The 21740-nt window shown below is 42.3% G+C and overlaps 1 protein-coding gene across 1 annotated transcript in view; it reads left to right on the top strand.

Annotated features, from left to right (window-relative positions):
• Positions 1–18604, top strand: part of LOC126191512 (probable cytochrome P450 6a14) — a 67054-nt gene extending 48450 nt beyond the window's left edge. Inside the window, exons 5-8 of the mRNA XM_049932407.1 lie at positions 3052–3239; positions 8165–8386; positions 16198–16449; positions 18352–18604. Of these exons, the coding sequence (XP_049788364.1) occupies positions 3052–3239; positions 8165–8386; positions 16198–16449; positions 18352–18524 (835 nt within the window). The 3' untranslated portion in view covers positions 18525–18604. The remainder of the gene's footprint in view (positions 1–3051; positions 3240–8164; positions 8387–16197; positions 16450–18351) is intronic.
• Positions 18605–21740: the final 3136 nt, after the last annotated feature.

Genomic DNA, 21740 nt, shown 5'->3' with positions numbered 1-21740 from the left:
GCCAATGCGCGGTCTAGTTTTTATTTAGTAAGTCTATGTATAATTAACACACTGCTGCTGTACTCAATGCTCTCTGCCCGGTGACGTCACAGCGCGAAGGGTACTGTGGGTAAATTGTTAGCGGACACTGCCAGAATGGCCTACCTTTTATGTCTAGCTACCTTGACTGCTGCCTTTGTTGCCACTAACGGCGCCGGAGTCACACGAATGCCCTGGTGGCAAGTGTCAGAAACAAGCATGTCCAACTTGCTTAGCGCCGCTCTGCCTGCAGCGCCACTATAATCACGAGCACTGGACAGCACTGGTTTGTGTCGCCAGCGCTGCTCCGCTCGCCATATGGCGCTGTTCTGTTCCTGCCACGCTGCTCCACTACAGATGCGGCCCTGGCCACCCTCAAGAGCTAACATGTACTTACACCGTTCTTCGTCTATAGGAACTGCTTTTTTGTACTGAAAATAAGCTCACACACGGATGAAATTTTAATCAACTTATTCCACAGTCAGTGAACTGCTGAATTATCATTTTGGTAGCTTTATAGCCAAGGTATTGATGGTGTAACGTACTCCGATTCCGTCAGTGTAGGTACATGACGCGTTGCGAGATGCAACTGTACTATAGCCTAGTGTCGGGTGAGATGTGTCACCTCCAACAAGAATCATAATCCCCAGCAACCACAGTAGTTAGATGTGCCTACATCACTGACGCGTCTTTATAAACCGAAGCCAGCAGTCGCTGTCGGAGGAGAATAGATACCATTAACACGAAAGTCATTGTGTAGGCTTGGTATAACTGTATTCTACAGAAATAATAATTAACCTCTGTATGATGCTCGATTTATTACCACATAGCGCGGCCACAGCAGTTCCAAGAACAAAACACACACAAAAAAATAAACTCATACAATTCACAATAGCCGTTAACTATGGGCGAGACTACCAAGTGAACTAAGCTCTCGCTATACCAAAACAGTGAATATGTTGCAATGTTAGATTGTCCATCAGGCTTGGTCATCTTCGCCTAGAGCGCACATGTTCCGCTGGTTCAATTCCAAAACGCTACTAGCAAACTGTACATCAAAACATGAATCGTTCTCTTTAGAGCCGCAGAGTGTTTACTCACGGGTTTCTTTAGTAACGACGAGAGCATTACAGAGATGCTCTTCAAACTCCATTGGCAGGCGCTACAGAACAGCCATTGTGCATCACTGAGAGGTCTGCTGTGCTGCAGGCTGGTTTCATGCAGCTCTCTGTGCCTTCACGTCTTCAGGGAAATTAACGGTTGTAGTTTCCCACTGCTTTCAGACGGCAATTATTACTATACTTCGATTTTTCTTAAGAAGGGTGGTTCCTCATAACCTCATTTGCGCCGTTCAGATGTCGAACTGCACACAGTGCAGCTGTCACAGAACATGTAAATTTGCCACTGGCTTGTAAAGCAAGAACGACCACTCGTGACGGGCGAGACTCAGCTCGGGAATAAAACGTATGGGGGCGCTGCTGTAGACTCAACTTCCAGGAGTAATAGATCGAGAACTGAAAGTCGCCCGCGGAAATGGGTCTTAACACCAGTGCAGACTGGCAGTCCAAGCAAACAAGTGATCAGGCCAAAGTCTGACAGCCCATCGTGGCCCTCTCCCCATGCCCTCTCACCACACTTCTCGCGTCGCTGTGCATGTCGGGAGTTTTTTTTTTTTTTGTTGTTGTTGATATTTGGTTTGTGGGGCGCTCAACTGCTTGGTTATCAGCGCCCATACAAATTCCCAATCTTTCCACTGTCCAGTCCCGCCACTTTCCCGAATGATGATGAAATGATGAGGACAACGGAAGCACCAAGTCCCAGGGCGGACAGAATCCCCTACCAGGCCAGGAATCTAATTCGAATCCAGGCGAGTTTGTCATGTAGTATTAACTCTCCAAGTAAACGTCACTGCACTAATTCGTCTGATATGCCCACAGGATGGCAACTTTATGTACCTTTAGTAGACCGTCCTGCACCATAGTTCGCACTTTGTCGGTGATGCTAAGAGGTTGAGGGGTAATGTGTCAGCCGCCCGGTGTGGCCGTACGGTTCTAGGCGCTTCAGTCTGGAACCGTGTGACCGCTACGGTCGCAGGTTCGACTCCTGCCTCGTTCATGGATGTGTGTGATGTCCTTAGGTTAGTTAGGTTTAAGTAGTTCTAAGTTCTAGGGGACTGATGACCACAGAAGTTAAGTCCCACGGTGCTCAGAGCCATTTTTTGATAATGTGTCTTTAAAACTGTCTGGCAGATTGAGTCTGTGTGCTGAACAGGCATTCAAACTTGAAATTTCACTTCTGAGAGTGCTGGTCCAGCAAGCCGTGCTGGAGAGCGTCTGTGAATTAGAGAATATTGCCGGAAGTGAAGTCATTGGGGCGGCCCGTGAGTGGTATGTAGCTCAGGCGGTAAAAGCATTGCCTGGGAAGACGATGTTCAGTGCTGAAGTCCTGGTCTTGCACACAGTTTTAATCTGCCAGGACGTTTCGCAAAAGCACGCAGTGCGCTAGAAAGTGAAAGATTCTTGCTGGAGTAATGGAGTTTGTCTCTGAAAGAGTATAGTGACTAGTGTACCTCACGCTGCAGGTTGCCACAGTTTGAACAGATCTGTGCATCTCCCTGTATTAACCTCTGGTAACCAATGAGACGTAGCAGCTCTTGGGACACGTTGCCATGACAGCGCTGTATGGCGGTAAATGTTTTCCCAGAGTGCGAGGCGGCCGTACATTAGTGGCGCCGCACTTTTGTCCATCGTTGTCTACGTCAAACGTTTGTAAGACGTGGCAACAATGAAGGCCATTGCCACTATGCGCAAGCAAACATCCTCGCCATTCTATCCTATTGCTCTTTCTCTGTCGTTCTTGCTGCTCTCAGACGCGCCTTTACGCGTGACGCACACCATAGAAATAAAAATTCAGAAGCATGTGGGCTATTTGCTGTTCATATGTTGTAATCTCACAGTCACTCTAGGAAACCTGATCAGTTATTTAGTGGTGACGAGTAGGTCCTTAACTGGAAGTCGTTTACTATTTCCGCAGGATGAAAAGTAGTTCTTCACTCGTCTCGGAGTACTTCCGTAGTATGGTGAGAGAGACAGTGAAGTACAGGGAGGAGAACAACATAACGAGGAACGACTTCATGCAACTGATGATCCAGCTCAAGAATAAGGGAAGCATCGACGGCAACAAGGGGGGAGAGCTGAAGGATGCGGAAGCAGATGCCTGGAGTAAGTAACGACTTCTGCTTGTTCATTTATTCAGTCCATTGTACCTCTATGTGCTGTAATGTAAACAAATGTTGGAACATTGTGTTGACGTTGACTAAGAAGAAGTATTTTCGCTTTGACCTGGGAAATCTGTCCAGCCCTCACACTCTCTTTTATATAACATTGACGTCATTCTACTTTGGTAACTACTCAGTACAAAGCACAACCGAGCGGAAGACATACATGCAAATGGGCATTGGCAGAAATTTTTCCAGAGGAGTCATGGCTCTAAAATTGCCATTTTCTTATACAAAACAGTTGGTCATTTTCGAGATATGGCATGAACTAAAATTTATAGATGACACAAAAAACTTCTTATATTCCAGGGGACTGAAAATTATGTACTCCAGATTTCAGAGAGGAGAAAAGGAGGGGGGGTGGGGTGGTTACGTGCCTCCTGTTGCCTGTTGCTCCACCCCCTCCCCCCCCCCGCCCCTTGTTGCGGACGTCTACGTACATACATGAAAAATTTGATACCCCAAAGGAGCAACATGTCCGACTGCATCCTGCACAGATTGAGTTAAGGCGTTGTCATTCAGAAACAATGCTTACCGTGACGCATCGTAGTCATAGCCTCCCATAAACTCATGTGACAATTTGTCCCCATGAGCGTAGCCTGTTAGCACCACATCATGGCAGTTCCAAACACTCAGCATAACCTTGCCTATTGAGGGTTAGCTTTTCGCCTTCTTCTGCGATGATAAATCCACACGTTTCCACTGCACCCTTTGCTCTTTTGTCTTGGGGTCACAGTGATACACACAACACCTGTTCATGGTGATTAGGTGTGAAAAGGCCTCTACTTTTCTACTGCTGCTCTTTGGAGGATTTTTTATTTTTATTTATTTTTTTAATAAGTCTGAACTTCTCAGCCACCACTGCAGCCGTCTTCTGCTCTCCTACACCTATAGAATGGAAAGCATGGTCCGTATTTGCACGTGAGCGCAATGTCTTTTACTTCGCATCAGGGTTTTGTTGTGCTGATCTAATTTTCACAGACAGCTAGCTGCACTTACCATGCACTTTGACGAAAGAATTGGTGTTAATTCACACTTTTCCACGATCGTTCTTTAACTCTTTAATTTTTTTGCAGTCACTGGATATTTTCAAGATGCAGTTTTATATAGTTTCTTTCATGCATCCATCCACCTGGGCCGAGACTGTAGTACATATTTTTAAACCCTTGTTCACTTAATAACTGGCTGTATTCCTGATTCGGTGGGTAAAATATTTTTGATGTCTTTTAGTACTAAGTTTGACTGTTGCAGTGACTGTTGGTTTCCTTTCATAATTTGGTGACTCTTGTTATCAATATGTCAGTGTGAGGTGCGGTACCCATACTTTCATGCTTAGCTGGACCACTCCTAGTAATTTTCATTAAGTAAGCTGTTCTTTATTCGCGACCTTGTTTTCCTTTTATTCGCGTGACCTTGTGGCGAGCTTCTATCGCTCTAGGTCACAGGGTATAGAATCTGTAGCATCTCAGGAATGGGTTAAACTGCTCAACCAGTACCTTACAGCTCATATGCTGACTTACCTACAGTGAAGACCCAAAGAAACTGGTACATCTGCATAATATCGTGTAGGGCCCCCGCGAGTAAGCAGAAGTGCCGCAACGCGACTTGGCATGGACTCATCTGATGTCTGAAATAGTGCTGGAGGGAACTGACGCCATGAATCCTACAGGATTGTCCATAAATCCATCAGACTACGTGGAGGTGGAGATCTCTTTTGAACAGCAAGTTGCAAGGTATCCCAGATTTGCTCAATAATGTTCATATCCGGAGAGTTTGGTGGGCAACAGAAGTGTTTAAACTCAGAAGAGTGTTCCTGTGCAACTCTGTAGCCATTCTGGAAGCATGTCGTGTCGCATTGTCCTCCTGGAATAGCCCAAGTCCATCGGAATGCACAATGGACTTTAATGGATGCAGGTGATCAGACAAGATGCTTACATACGTGTCACCTGTCAGAGTGGTATCTAGACGTATCAGAGGTCCATATCACTCCAACTGCACACGCCCAACGCCATTACAGCTTGAACAGTCCACTGCTGACATGCAGAGACTATGGATTCATGAGGTTGTCTCCATGCCCGTACGCGCCCATCTGCTTGATACAATCTGAAACGACACTGGTCCGACCAGGCAACATGCTTCCAGTCATCAACAGCCCAATGTCGGTGTTGACAGGCCCAGATGAGGCGTAAAACTTAGTGTCGTGCAGTCATCAAGGGTACACGAGTAGGCCTTCGGTTTCGAAAGCCCATATCGACAATTTTTCGTTGAATGGTTCGCACGATGACATTTGTTGATGGCCCAGCATTGAAATCAGGTGCACTTTGCAGAAGGGTTGCACTTCTGTCACGTTGAACGATTGTCTTCAGTCGTCGTCGGTCCCGTTCTTGCAGGATCTTTTTTCAGCCGCTGCGATGCCGGAGATTTGATGTTTTATCGGATTCCTGATATTCACGGTACACTCTTGAAACGGTACAGGAAATCCCCACTTCATCGCTGCCTCGGAGATGCTGCGGCCCATCGCTCGTGCGCCAGCTGTAACACCACGTTCAAACACACTTAAATCTTAATAACCTGCCGTTGTAGCAGCAGTAACCGAACTAACAACCGCACCAGACACTTGTCTTATACAGCGGTTGCCAACCGCAGTGCCGAATTCTTCCTGTTTACATATCTCTGTATTTGAATACGCATGCCTATACCAGTTTCTTTGGCGCTTCAGTGTATAATTCACTGCCGCTGTGACTGCAGACAGTTCAGGTCGTCCTTTACAAGATAAGCATAAATCACTTTTCTATTGGCGGCACAATTTGCAGATGCTCACCCACATGACATTACGATGAATGCTACATAAGTAAACATTGCGAGGCCCAGACGTGTGTTTGTCATAAGGAATGCTGCATTCCCAACGTAAAGCACAATAAATTACACGTCAACGTAATTAATCCTGAGATAACAAAAAAACGAACTATAAAAATAAGACGAGCGAAACTTATTCACTTTAACTATCGGTCTGTTATTGCCCGTTTTCCTCTTCAAGGGAATTACCCAGAGGTTAAATGAGGCCTTTACTTACTACTTTTGCTACATTGTTGCAAGTCCGACCTATATAACTGTATTTAATCGTTATTGTACGATTATAAGGACTAAAAAGTCTACCTATTACGCCTCCAAGACATTACTCTAACTTGTCAAGTTACCCATCTAACTAAACGACCCATAACTCTCGTGTTTATATTTTCATTTAAACACACAATAAGAGGCGAGGAAAAATCTTACATATAAATACAGAAATTTTAAAAAGATAGGTATGCTACACAGTAGCTTATCGTATTACATATGTTACATAAGAAATATAGTTCGCCTCCGGTAGCTGAGAGGTCAGCGCGACAGACTGTCAATCCTAACGGCCCGGGTTCTATTCCCGGCTGGGTCGGAAATTTTCTCCGCTCAAGGACTGGGTATTGTGTTCTCCTAATCATCATCATTTCATCCCCATCGACGCGCAAGTCGCCGAAGTGGTGTCAAATCGAAAGACTTGCACCAGGCGAGCGGTCTACCCGACGGGAGGCCCTCGTCACACGCCATTATTATAAGAAATATATATTCAGTTACGCTACACAATAGCTTATAGAACTGTGGAATTGATGAGGTTACCCCCCTGTACTCTATTGTAGCCAAACACCCGTTGCGACAGCGCAAGGCAACATCAGTAGTGAACATCATTAATGATACAAAACTCACCAACTGGTAAAAAATATATTGTATAACCAGATGAGTACTCGATTGCACAAATACAACTTCAGTCATTCAGCAATGAAGTTTTGAACTCTAAGTCCCACAGTAGGATGTACATTAAATCCAAAGTAATATTGCTTACACTCAGTTGAATAAATGAAATTTGCAGTCGGAACATCAGTAGAGACCCTGACACCCCTCTGTCACATGTAAATGGTTCTCCAAACGACATGTAAAAATTTGTTTAACAGTAAACTTTGTAATTCTACCTATTCATATGTGAATGTAACACAACAAACAGTTCCAATCATTTATGTCAGAGATTGCAGAAAGATAGAATTAAAATAAAAGAATATTAGTTTCTCATTAGTATATCTTTATAATTTAATGATTATCTCATATTAATTCAGTCCCATTAATATGAAATTTGATCAGTATTAACAAACTTAACAGACATAGCTTCTGTTTCTCTCTAATGCGGCACAAACAAAAATGTTGACTACTAATCTCATGTTACTTAAACATCCAAAGTTCGCTACCATATGTCCAGAGAAAGAGGAAGTCACCTGTGAAAAACAGTCATCTTGTAAAAGAATTATGAGAAGCAAACATGTATCACGTGAACGCGAGGCAGCTCATCCATTAATATAAAAAAAAAGGTTCAAATGGCTCTGAGAACTAGGAGACTTAACATCTGAGGTCATCAGTCCCCTAGAACTTAGAACTACTTAAACCTAAGTAACCTAAGAACATCAGACACATCCATGCCCGAGGCAGGATTCGAACCTGCGACCGTAGCGGTCGCGCGGTTCCAGACTGAAGCGTCTAGAACCGCTCGGCCACAACGGCTGGCCCATTAATCAACAGATATGACGCATTCAATCCCGGATTATGTGCCTGAAAGTGAAGCCTTGTGGTTTCCAAATCGATTGCAATTGAAGTGGCAAACAACAGCTACAGATGTTCGGACATGGAAATATAAAAGGGAATACGCAGTAGTTCCTTTCTGATGTGAACAGTTTAGTAGCAGACGTCCCCACATTTACTGGAGTTCATAAATACTAATTTCATACTTTGGTTCTGAAAACGTTTACAAATAGAGGGATGAACGTAAAACTTACCGTTCTCTTTCAGAGTTATCGATTGACGACGTCGCAGCCCAGGCGTTCGTGTTTTTCATCGCGGGTTTCGAGACCTCGTCAACCACCATGAGCTTCGCCCTTCACGAGCTGGCTCACCATCCGGACATCCAAGCGCGTCTGCAGGAGGAGATTGACTCAGTCCTTAAGCAGCACGATGGCCAAGTCACCTACGAAGCAATCAACAGTATGTCCTACCTCGACAAAGTAGTCGCAGGTATGTATGAGCGTATATGTTCTCTCAAAAGTTCGACATAATTTAAATGTGCTGCAGAGCTGTGAATAATTCCACACTTCCTGTAGAGAAGAAAAATATCTCCCTGTTTTAGTTTCATCCCTCAGGCACAATCAACATGAAGTGACATTATTACTTGTTTATTGGAATAAAACGCTAAATGAGTATCAGAACAGGCAGCTAGACCTGTCTGTTAAAGATTTCCTGGCTTAAACCTGAATGTGCAACTACATCACAACAGCTGTTCTCGGGACAAATCAACCACAAATCTGGGTCATAACATTCGAATGTTAAAGACTAACGTTGAATGGCTTAGCTAGTCTAAATCCCTACGCTTCATTCGCGTGCTACCTGATGTCAATGAGGATATGGCAGTCATTCAAGGGACATACGTAGGTACTGAGGGGAGCTTGTATTTAGTACGTTGTAAAGCTGGTTACAAAGTCCTGGGAGTTAAATATCATTTGGCCTAGGACTGTGTTACTTACATATGCAACAATATTAAAAATACATATGTGAAATCTGTAAATGTCGTGCACAAATATTGAGACTACCTCAGATAAAGTTGAGAATGTTACCGTAGTAAATGTCTATAAGTCTCCAATAGATAACTGGCCAGATCAGATTTTTCCCGTTTCCTCACATCCAAGTATATACCGTACATTGGCGATTTCAGCAGTCATCATTGTAAGTGGAAATACAATAACAGTACGCAGATTTTGAGAACTAGGTAAATAGGGCTGAACATTATAACGTTACATTAGTTTCTAACTCAAAGTACAAGGGAACATTTAAATCTGCAGCATGGAAGGAGAATTTCAACTTTTATGTATGCATTGTAACCAGGGTTCGCAGGAACAACCTCTCAGAGCAGTAAGGATAGTCCTTGGAGGCTTCCTAAATAGCCAACACTGACCAGTAATTCTTGACGTAAGAATACAAATTTCTGTAATTAGATCAGTCTCTAGACCAAGATGGAAGTCCAGAAAAGTTGACTAGAATAAACTCTTCAGAGAACTTGATAAAGCGATCAGCTGGATTGCACCATTAAGTAAAAATTATGGCAGATTCGTTGAACAGTTTTATGAACAGCAAAAAAGTGCAAGCCCAGAGGATGTAGATGTAGATTCCGAAAAGACTATATGCCAGGCTGGGGAAATGACCGTGAAGGACTGCATCCATCTTATTTAACCACCAACGATTGTGAAACTGCTATGGAATTGCTAGAACATCTCGAGAAAGCTAGTAAAGAATACTGAAAGCAAAAAACAGACAGTCTAGATTTTAACAGGTCAAGCAGTACGGCAGGGAGTCTCTTAAGAAAACTAGGAGGAAGTCGACCATCTACCCATAAAGATCCTGAAGTAACACCAGATCAGTCTGCAAATAGAATAACTCTCCAGAGCACTTCCGTATAAGCCACACACAAGAATTGTTGTGAAAGATCTTAGCAACCTGAAGCGGAAGATACTAGACAAATCAGAGTATTCCAGAGACGTCACCTTAGATGAGATTAATGTAGCACTCAAAGAAATAAAAAGAGGCAAAGCTCCAGAATTTGATCATGCTATTGGCTAACTTTCCAAAAGCCTCAAAACAACAAAAATCATAGCTATACTGATACATGTTAAAGCAGCACATAAAGTTTGTAGCTATCTTCCATTACGTCCTCTCTAGCTACTGCTGCAACGTTTTAGAAAGACTCATCCTTAACAGAACCGTTCCACAGATCCATGAAATTGTCCCCATTAAACAAGCATGATTCAGATCTAACAGACGAAGTACTCAGCTTAACCTCATACATAGAAACTGGGTTCCAACAAATATTTACAACAGCAATGGCTTTTACTGATCTTACGGCTGCCTATGATACAGTATGAAACCAATTTCTCCTGTACAAGCACGCAAGTGCTGTACACTGCCGAACTTAAATTAGCCTAACAAACAGCGTATTATCTGAGACATACTTCCAAGTAGTGCTCGCCAATCGATTAAGCAGACAGAAGAATCTTAGTAATAATTTTCCCCAGGGTACTGTTTTGGCACCAGTTCGGTTAGACTTATGGACATCTGATCTCTCTGGGACGGAGTTGAGGAAGTTTATTTATGCTTACGATCTGGCTTTGGCCACCCAATAGAGAAGTCTTGAAGCTTGTGAAGAGATACTCTCTTCACACCTAAGTACAGTGCAAGAGTATTTCAAACAATGGAGATTAACATCAAATCCAACGAAGACGGAAGTTAGCTGTTTTCATCTTCTGGCCAATGTAAAGCTAAATCTCACCTTTAACGGTCGATTCCTCCACCACCAACGTCCCAAAATATCTGTGAGCAACTCTCGAGGGAACCTTGTGCTACAAGAACGACACAAAAAACGCCGAAGGAGAGCTGAGATTGTGCAATAACCTCGTGCAGGAACTGAGTGGTACCTTATGGTACGCTAGAACATTACGATGTTATCTCTTAGAACTTGTCTAGTCTACTGCTGTATGCGGTGTTCCAGTGTGGGTTAATAATTCACATGTGGAAAAAAAATCGATGAATTCAGTAATGAGGACAGTAGCAGTTTTCATCAGATCTACTCCTCTTCACTGACGACCAACTCTAAGCCACAGTGCACCACCAAATATTCGCGGTCAGATTGCTCTTTCCAAGGATATTAAGCATCCCGATGGGAGCAGGAAACTATTGTTGCTCGATCTCACTAAACTTAGTTTCTAACCAGACATTAACACGGCTAACCACAACGTACTGTACAATTAATTTGTAAGTAAATTTTGAACATATATATCAACCGTTAGAACACATTTACACCTAAATAAAATGTAGAATCGTCGATTACAGCGCCATCTAACACGAATGAAAAACAATGGATTGATAAAATCGTTCGTATTTTTGGGTTTAGAATCCGAATATGCAGTAAAAATGGGTGACTCCCACTTGAAAGTACTGTTACAAACTTGACCCCGCCCACGCAGAAGGGGTGGTCAGGAGGTGCCCAATTGTACTACAGAAAGATGTTTCCCCTTTAGTAATATTTACTTTTCATCTACAACATTTTTATCTACGATACGACGTTTTCGAGATAGTTGTCTCAAGCTAAAACAAACGCGCTGTAAGCTAATGGGACCCAAGATGTCTACAGCACACATATCGAAGAAGAGGACGAGATATGACTGATCGAAAATTACAGAAGAACTCGAAGGTTCACTAGACGCTTCCATCAGGTGGGAACAGAGTGAATAAGCACGAACTTTGTAGCTCTTTTCATTAAAAAGGAACAGCACAATAAGATTCACTGAAAGTAAATAAATACGAATATGAATCTATTATGCTCATTAAAAATAAAAGAACAGAAAGTATCTGAGCATTCGTATTGTTTGTGTGCACAGGAACTGTAATTACATGATTAATGTATCACTATTATTTTAGAGGTTTTTGACATAATAATCCAATAAATAAAAATCGTTTTCCTGTGATCACGCTCTAACAAACTGTATAAGAAATTTTAACAGGAACTCTGTGTGACACACTGTATGTATGTTTCATATTTCATTAATCATGGTGTATTAACTCTATACTCCTTAGAAGTGCTTCACATACGTCACTGCAGACATCAGCAACTATCTGATATCCAACAGCTACTGAAGTGTGAAACAATTACTAATGTAAATAGCTGCATTTGCCAATAAATGCCAGTAAATGCTAGTGTTTCTCCAGGTTACGTTGCTCGCCGGTAATTAGTGTTCTGATTTCAAATCTCCTCCTCTGATATAATCAGAAGCAAGCGGAAAGATCTGGAATAAACCTAAGAAACGCTGGAGCTGGAATTCCGTGTTTCAAGCTTATGTATAAATTAAGACATGTAAATCCTTTTTTACTACGTCACTTTGCACGCTTCTTCAAAAACAGCGTTCTCGCTGCGCAAAATGATCTCACCTGAATGTTACAGGTTTGCACCGTGGCTATAGCTAGTGTTGAATCAAGTGAAACCTGCATGACGGTTATTGGCGTGAGAAAAGATGTACTTCGTAGGGACGGGACGGCACGCCCATTTCCCTTCGTTCCCTTCCAGTGTAAACGCTGGTTCACAACTACAAGCGAACAGTAGCAAACACCTTTGAATTGTCTGTGAATGCTCGTTCGCTTGTATTCACTTCCAATTGCCTCAAGTGTAAATGAGGCTTAAGAGCACGATCACGTCGCTAACGTTCGAGCTGCTTACACTTTAGCAGACACTGTGAGTACCCAAAACTCAACAATGGAAAAATCATGGCTCGATCATGTGAGGAAGGCACCTTTGATACTATATTATTATCAGCCAAAGGAAGTGCTTTAATCACAGCACTGGAAGTATGGGTCCAACCTGTCGGTCGTCTGCCACGTACGACTTTTCTCACAGATCTGGTCCGTGTATGGGTGTGATCTGCCACCTGCCACCAGATGACCATTAGGTGCCTGCTAGGGGTTATCTGCGATCAGTGGTGGCAATACAACTGGAAAACTTCGTAAAATGTCTGTGAGAAGCGGGGACAACCGGTCACTAGACCACCAGTGACATTGACGTCTACTCATATGAAGTTGTCCAACTGTTGCCAATGGAGATTCCAGCTGTTTGCAGATAGTAGTCCATGTTTTTATGAAAATCCCGCAGTGGTTGAATTCCTTTGCTGTACTTGCTGGTCAAAGTTACTCATGAGGAAATACAGTGATATGTGTAGAACATAAAATTACTCACTACAGTCAAAAACTAGTTGCTGTTTTCCTTTCAAAAACTGAAACGTCACTAATTAAGTAAATGAAATGTACAAAGTAAGCGCTGTAACTCATGTAAGTGTCTTGCTGGTAAGTTGTGCCAACTGTTCGAGTCTGTAAACATTAATGAGATTTATCAGTAATGGGGTTTTACCATTATGAGTGCAGCCTGCGTTGTTGCCAGATCTCCTCATCAGTACCACCCCCCCTCCCCCCCATGATAATCCACCCCCCGCCGCCACCTCACTAGGCCGCTTCCCCTGTTGGCGGAAAGTTCAGGGGCAGTTATCCTATTGGTTGGGGGATAAAGACACAGCCTACATGGTTGTCAGATTTCCGCAAAGATGTTGGTCCAAAATGGTAGAACTAGCCTTGAAGGTCACCCCAAATTGTTCCTAAAAATTTCCGCCAAATGTATGATGTAGCAGTGAGTATAGCCAATTATGCTAAATGTAAAACGGGCTGAAATAAGATAAAACCAGGTTTCAAACGATTACTGACGAGTTTTAAACAGCTGCATATTGCATGGACTATTTATTTAAACATTTATCAACGTTTTGTTTACGTAGGAGAATTTAATTATCGCTGAAGCAAGGACATTACAAACTCAATGGGGGTGGCGCAAGTCATCACTGACTGACAGTCGAATTAATTCCAGAGTTCTTACACTTTTACTAGGAGTCATAACGGACATTATTACAGCATTACTATGCACTAGGAGTCGTAGGAAGGAATGCTGCCTATCGAAGCCACAGAATTATAATTTATGTGTTACTTAGGGTTGCTTACAGGCAGTGTGGTAAAGAATTTCTATATTTTCCATAGTATACATCATATTAAGTCCTATATCCCTTGAAACGTTTTGTTAATGATGTTGGGTTAGTGGTGTGTCATTTGTCACCTAAAGTTGGCTCTTTCTGATTGCTTTAATTATGTTCTGAATGCTTTAATGTTGTTAGTCTGTACCATTGAGGTGTGACTTACATGTATTTGGAACATTGCATATTGCAAGGCACTTGTTTAAAGATGATATTGATCTGTAGTATTAATTGCTTAAATGTTTCAACAATATTGCTCTGCATAGAATAAATACTTGTATACAGAAGGATGTATTTGGAATATACCACATTGCAAGTCACTTGTTTAGTGATAATATTGAACTGTGTAGTACTGGCCTCAATCTTTTAACAATAATAATCTGCGAGGAATAGAAATGCAGATGGATGTTTCTTTAATACTGTGGAAGACCAAGTGTATTAAACAGTGACAAGCAACAGTGCAGTGTTGAATTACCTCCAATAACACTAACCGTCGCCTACCTGACAATTCTCTAATTCTCGTAGTTTTGCTAGTAAAATCTTGGTTCAAACAGCTTAGGTTTTCAGTAGATTTCTATAACCTTTGCAAAATACAAATGTGACACTGTATCTTGCATAGAAACTACGCAGCAATACTAAATGCATTGTTTTTTTTTTTAAATATGCAGAGTCCTCCTCTATCTTTAAAAATGGAGTCATTACTGATTTTATAATCAAAGGAATCAGTGGCAGTGTGGCAATACTCCGTAAATAATAGAACTCCTGCCACCATAAAAGAATGCCAAGACGACATCGATAGAGCTACGTGTGGCATCGTCATGGAAACTCTAAATTAGTAATTATGGAAATCAACACCGAATTCAATTATTTGTTCATGGTTAACGTCTTCTGTGAATATATGATTGAGCTACAGTCAAACGACTGAGTATCTGTAATCAAGGAAAACTGGACACATGTTATATGGAACGTTTTATTCGAATTAATTTTTAATACTACCTCCTAAAAGTGTACAGTTCCTTCCGATCAACATATATTTCTGAGTGTAGCCGTTTGTCTGCTTAAATCCATCTTGCTGTCACATAGAAGAACAGATACACCTAGGATAAGAAACATGATAATGACAGGACAATTTACATCCCTTTGAGACCTCCAACAATAACGCTTTTCTCATGTGTGGTATCAAACTCATCAGTGTTATACACGACAGTTACAGGAATGCTGACAGATTGCTCGATAATTTGGTAAACACGCAGTATCTTGTCTCAGCGGTCCAGGGATGGAACTTGAAGTTGCAGAGTTTCATTTCTTCGTGTCGCTAATGTCAGAAACTTTGGTTCATAATATACAGCAATCTGCTTTATGTTATTTTTGAAATTTATTTGCAACTGCGGAATCTTTCTGACATCAGCTGCGTTAGGTACGAAGATTGTGATGACACACGAAAATTTCTGCCAGACCGGAACTCGAAGCCAGATTTCCTTCTTGTCGTGAGTGGTCGCCTTAAGTACTTCAGCTATCTGAGCATGCTTCCAGGCTCAAACTTCCGTATCTCAAACTTTCTACGACCTCATAGGTCGCAACTGTACTTGGATTCCCGGCACAGTGTTTGAAGGAGACAAACGCATTCAAAATTAGTATCATGATCTTAATTTTGGCCATTGAGGCTTGTATACCTATTCCTCACAGTGTCTGAAGAAACAGAGACTGCTGGCGATCTTGTAGCTATACTAAATTATTAAATTTATATGCAATTTTGAAATCTTCAGTACAGCTGCAAGATCGTCACCAATTTCTGATTCGTCAGACATTGCTAAAAATTAGTATTACTTGCCTCGTTAGGAAAAATGACATTCGTAATATTAACACTGAATGCGTTTGTTTCCTTAAAACACTGTGGCGGAAATCTAACTTAACACCGATGGGCTCGAAGACAATATGAAAGTTTGGGACGATCGTGGAAGCGTGCTTGGAAAGTCAAAGTCTTTCAGGCGATTGCTCGTAACAAATGGGAAATCCGCGTTTGAGTCACACGCCAAAAATTTTTTCAAGTATCATCAGTAGAGGAGATGTCTTCGTACCTAATGCAGATAATGTCAGCAAGACTCCTCAATCGCGAACAGATGTTATGAATTTACCACAGCTGCAATATCGCCACCAATGTCTGTTTCTTGAGACACTGATAAAAATAACTGCTAATTTACTGTGTTGTTTCTGTTACAGAGACCCTGAGATTATATCCGCCAATTGCAGGGCTGGTCAGAGAATGTAATGCTGAGTACAAGATCCCCGACAGCGAGGTAGTCCTGGACAAAGGGATCGCTGTCACGATACCTGTGTACGACCTGCACCACGACCCCGAGTTTTACCCGGACCCCGAGCGCTTCGACCCCGAGAGGTTCTCAGAGGAGCAGAAGGCCCAGAGGCACCCCTACGTCTACCTGCCGTTCGGAGACGGCCCACGGAACTGCATAGGTGGGTCCTGCAACAGGTTGCACTCTGCAACCTGGCTGCAGTGCACTGAATCCCAACTCCGTTACGCCATCCAAAACTTGCGATACACGACACACAAACGATTCGGTTGTTGTTTGCGTCACAATATGTGCCAGAGGGAGAAAGACGTCTTACATCGAAAGGAGCGACGTTTGGAATTTCCCTTGCCCTGTCATGTTCACTTGATCTGTAGATGAGCAAATATCCGTGGAAAGGGTAGACGGAATACGTTTAAGAAATTGGAGGAAATTTACGACTGTAGGGGCTACGCGTTATACGAACATGTCAGCACTGGGGGATCTGAATCCAAGCGCCTACTGTAGTCGCAACCCCAGCTGACGGCACTTCTACGCTGTGGCAGCGAAACTCTCGTACCTCACGTCACGTTCCTCGCTGTTACCTACTGGTGGGTCCTGCAGTTGCAAGTCAGTCTCTCCCAGTACTGCTGTACTGCATTTCCCGGGTCGATGGCAATTTTTACTGGTTCGGAATATTCTGTCTGAGATAGACCCAAGCACCTCTCACACAGGTCCAGTTTGTAATGAATAGGTAATCTGAGGTCGCATTTGTGGAAAGACATGTAATTAAGCGGCCCTTCACCTCTCGTATGTGTTGATTTGTATTTGGAATACTGAAGCCGGCCGGTGTGGCCGTGCGGTTAAAGGCGCTTCAGTCTGGAACCGCGTGACCGCTACGGTCGCAGGTTCGAATCCTGCCTCGGGCATGGATGTGTGTGATGTCCTTAGGTTAGTTAGGTTTAATTAGTTCTAAGTTCTAGGCGACTGATGACCTCAGAAGTTAAGTCGCATAGTGCTCACAGCCATTTGAACCATTTTTTTGGAATACTGAAGAAGCTTTCAAAGGATGCTTTTTTTCTTCACACAAAATTTTCCATTCAAGATTTTTTGTTTACTCCAGATTACTACCATGATGCTCGCTACATGTGCATACGATTCCCTAGCAGATCTGGTTATTCCCTCCGAAGCTTAATTTCTTACACCGTAGGTCCGAATAGTCTGTTATTTGCGATTGTATCATACAGCATGACTGACCCTGTTTCGTATTTCTGAAAGGTTTAACCGTTTTTCTCCATTATTCCTTCTCTCCTCTCGACCCGCCCAGAGAGCGGCGCGCCTTAGTACGCCGTTGCAGGGAATCAAGGAGACGCGCCGCTCAAGGATCAAAACCGCCCGGTGAATTAACGACGAAGGCCGGTGTGTCAGCCAGTCAGCCTGTGGTTTTTAGGTTGTTCCCCACGACCGACTAGCTGAACACCGGGCTGTCTTAAAGTAAAACGCAAAACGCACCTGGACCATAAGTAAACGTAAATTGCAGCTAGGAAAAAGCATTCCAGTTTATAAAACACAAAGTGAAGACAATATTTCTATAATGGATTTCCTCTGACTAGCCTAATATTTTACTCAGGAAATTGAATATTTCACCGCTTCAAAAACCTATTTCACCACTTTCAGCCAGTTGTGCAATGCAACGAAAACGGGATTATGATATAATTGATACTCGGTTTAGCACGCAGACACATTTGAATCGATTCTTTTCTATGTTTTAAATAGATACGAGTACATAGAAGCATACATATACAGGGTGGTCCATTGATAGTGACTGGGCCAAATATCTAACGAAGTAAGCGTCAAACGAAAAAACTACAAAGAACGTAACTCGTCTAGCTTGAAGGGGGAAACCAGATGGCGCTATGGCTGGCCCGCTAGATGGCGCTGCCATGGGTCAAACGGATATCAACTGCGTTTATTTAAGTAGGAACCCCCATTTTTTGTTACATATTCGTGTAGTACGTAAAGAAATATGGATGTTTTAGTTGGACACTTTTTCGCTTTGTGATAGATTAATATTTTGTTATTGTTCCAGGTATGCGATTTGGATTGTTACAAACGAAGGTCGGCCTTACGAACATACTCTCAAACTATAAGGCAGAACCATGTGAGAAGACCGTTCGCCATTTGTCCTTTGAACCCAGATCTATCATCCTCACACCTGAAAGTGGTATACAGTTGAGACTGAGCAAGAGAAACAAAGTATAGTGCTTGTTACGTATTATTGGACGCTTTATAAAAGACAATGCCTTAAAATTATTATAATTGTACCTCAAGTAATAAAGATATTGCACCTGGTTCATTGTTTGTGCTGAAGATGTCCACCTGCTGGTAATAGTTTCCATAATTTCCACAACTCAATGGGCAGAAGCCATTTACAGTGACTGTCGTCGCTTAATGTGTCTGTATGGCACTGGCAGTAAGTGTTCCATATAAAACATGCCATGTAGAAATTCAACGGCCTTTTCCTTCACAATCCGTACAACGGACGGTGCATATAGGTGCGACGATTTGTAATTATACCTAAGCTTAATAAGAATAAAACACTGTTGCATGATATTTGTGTATGGTATCATAGTTTTTAAGACCATAGTCTAAGAATGTATTCTCCTTCAAGCGTGTGTTTTATTTTTCCTTATTCAGACATTAAGTAGCTTTTGGTTAGACAATGTACCTCGCTAGCAGTAAGGACATTTTGTACATGACACATTCGTAACACGCATTACGCTATTACCTTGAAAATCACGTAGGGTCGCAACGTGGAATATAATCGCCTACCGACTACAACAAAACATCGATCTGATCAGTGACACCAAAGCAGCACTATTGTCGTGTTGTTTGGAACAAGGCTGAATCGAATACCATTCCTATATGGCTACGTAGGCTCTCTGGCTAATCGGTAGAGCTCTGTATAGGAAAAGCATGCTGAACTTGTCAGCAAACTACATTTTGTGCCGATCGTCCTGCCGGTCATACACTGACCACTGTGGTATATTTAGCCGTTTCCAATAAGCGAGCTCAACAGCTTCACTTATTGCTAAGGTACAGTACTATCTTGAAACAGAACGTCTTGAATCGTAAGCCACAAAAATGTAACCAAATATGTCGATCAGTAGACCGTCTTTTATGACGAGCATAAATCCCCGGATTTCGTGCTGCTGTCACTCTTTAACAATTTCAGGGATAGATCTCTCAATTCCTCAAATAAGTAGTGTTGTAAAGAGTACTTTTAAACTGATCATCTCAAGTTATCAGTACCAGAAAAGGAAAACTAGCATTTGGATGTAAACAAGGTTTTTACGAGGAAACATCATATGTCGGACAGCCAGCTAAACACTGGAGCGGTTTTCGTTAACTTTAAAAAAAATGAGCTATAACAAGTCATCTACCTGTGCACAAAGCATGATCCTCCAGCAGCATCCATTTCATGACAAAATTAATGAAAATTTCTTGTATTTCTGTTTTAGGAATGGATACTGAGACAGGCCACGATTTTAAATTTCGATTGTTGTTTACAGTTTTATAATCCTAAGGGCCCGAGTTCGATTCCCGGCTGGGTCGGAGATTTTCTCCGCTCAGGGACTGGGTGCTGTGTTGTCCTAATCATCATAATTTCATCCCCATCGACGCGCAAATCACCGAAGTTGCGTCAAATCGAAAGAGTTGCACCCGGCGAACGGTGTACCCGACGGGAGGCCCCAATCACACGACATTTATATTTACATTTTAGTTTTATAATTCTTTGAAATGGGACATGAGGAGGAATAAACTGTTTCCTAAACTTATTCCTCCTCGAGTCCAGTGGGACATACGTTCCACTTAAAATAATTTTCTTACTAGGGCTTAGGATATGTAAAAAGAAGAGAATAAGCACCACTATGTCAAAAATGTACTTATTTACATTTTTGTGAAGATATGGCTGAATAAATGGTGGTACTTTGCAATAGCTACATATGAAATTAGTCCTAATCTCTTGTTTCCACGTGCTGCATTGCCTGAGTCGTCTTCTTGAGTTCCTTGCTGGAAAATGTTATCCAACTGTATAGAAGCGTATATCCTCACCATACAAGACGCTATGTATTTGCAGTAAAATGGCAAGATAATAAGCCAGTTACAGTTTTGTTAGCTGCTCAGCATTTGAAAGATATAAGATCCGTCACAAGTAAAAATAGGGATTGTGCAACATCAATTATATATTGCCCTGCATCCGTAGCAGAGTACACAGCTGTAATGGGAAATGCAGAGCGGTTCAACCAGAGGAGAGAAAGATATGCTACTGGCAGAAGGTCACTCAAATGGTGGCTTCGCCTCTTTCAATTTTCCTTTGGACATTGCAATGCTAAGACAGTTTCATCATATGTACCTGTAATAATGGAGGAAAATGTGTGCAACTTTCTTTTCATCTTGCTCTTGTAAGGCAACTTTTAGCTGGGGGAAATACAAAGAGAAGGAAAACAAACCGGGAGTTTTCGGAGTATGCCGTTTCCTATGAAATCAAGGGAGATAAAATACAATTACATTACCGAATAAAATCTATAAATGTAAAGATTTATGTGTAAATGTGAACAAAAGGGGCAAGTAAAAATTCTCTACGACCACTGGCCATAATTATTAAACGAATTTAAAAGTGTTTTATAAATAAATACGTTCACAAAACAATATATTTCAAGCAAATAATATGAAAAGACAATAATGCACTTATATATCGCAGGCAGGGAAAAAATTACATATAACCGCCAAAACGCGAGTCACTCAAGGGGCAACTGAAACAATTAAGCGGTAGATCACGCGTAAGGTGCCAAAAAATAAGTCTGTTGGCTCCAAACAGTTGATACATTCAACGCTAGATCGTAGCACCTCACAGACATGGGACTTTCATATTCCTGTGAACTCAGGGAAATAAATTATTGAGTGGGACACATGACGACTGACGGCCCCGACTTGTGGGGGCATCGCAAAAGAGTTGTTGAAGCTGTTAAAATTCTAGCTACTTAGTTGTCCGTCTCTATTTCCGTAGGAATGTAGCAGTATTTATCTAGGGTCGTCTGGCAACAGTATGACAGTTAAACACCATCACAAGATGCACCTGACGGGTACACTTTTGCTGCAGCATGTAAGGTGCACACTTTTGGGATCGCAGACTAGTTATTGTAGGCCTGTATACATTAAAGGCCGGGACACACATGTCCAGAACGTGTCCGTGCCGAGAGGCGCAAATTGAGACGCGTATAACATCACAGGTTCAAATGGGACCGCGCAATTTGCGACGCGACGCGACTGGAACGAAACACGCGCCTGCGCCAGGTCGCGCGGCGTTGTGGTTGAGGCTAGAGATGGGGGATCCGCTCTTGAACTAATTCATAGAGTTGAATCTTTCAAAGGAGTGAACAATCAGTGATTCAGAAAAAAAGAACGGTAGCTCCA

This window comes from Schistocerca cancellata, chromosome 6 (assembly GCF_023864275.1).
Source record: "Schistocerca cancellata isolate TAMUIC-IGC-003103 chromosome 6, iqSchCanc2.1, whole genome shotgun sequence".
NCBI classification, from domain to species: domain Eukaryota; kingdom Metazoa; phylum Arthropoda; class Insecta; order Orthoptera; family Acrididae; genus Schistocerca; species Schistocerca cancellata.
The sequence above is the reverse complement of the archived record's forward strand: the minus strand, read 5'-3'. Positions and strand labels throughout refer to the sequence as shown.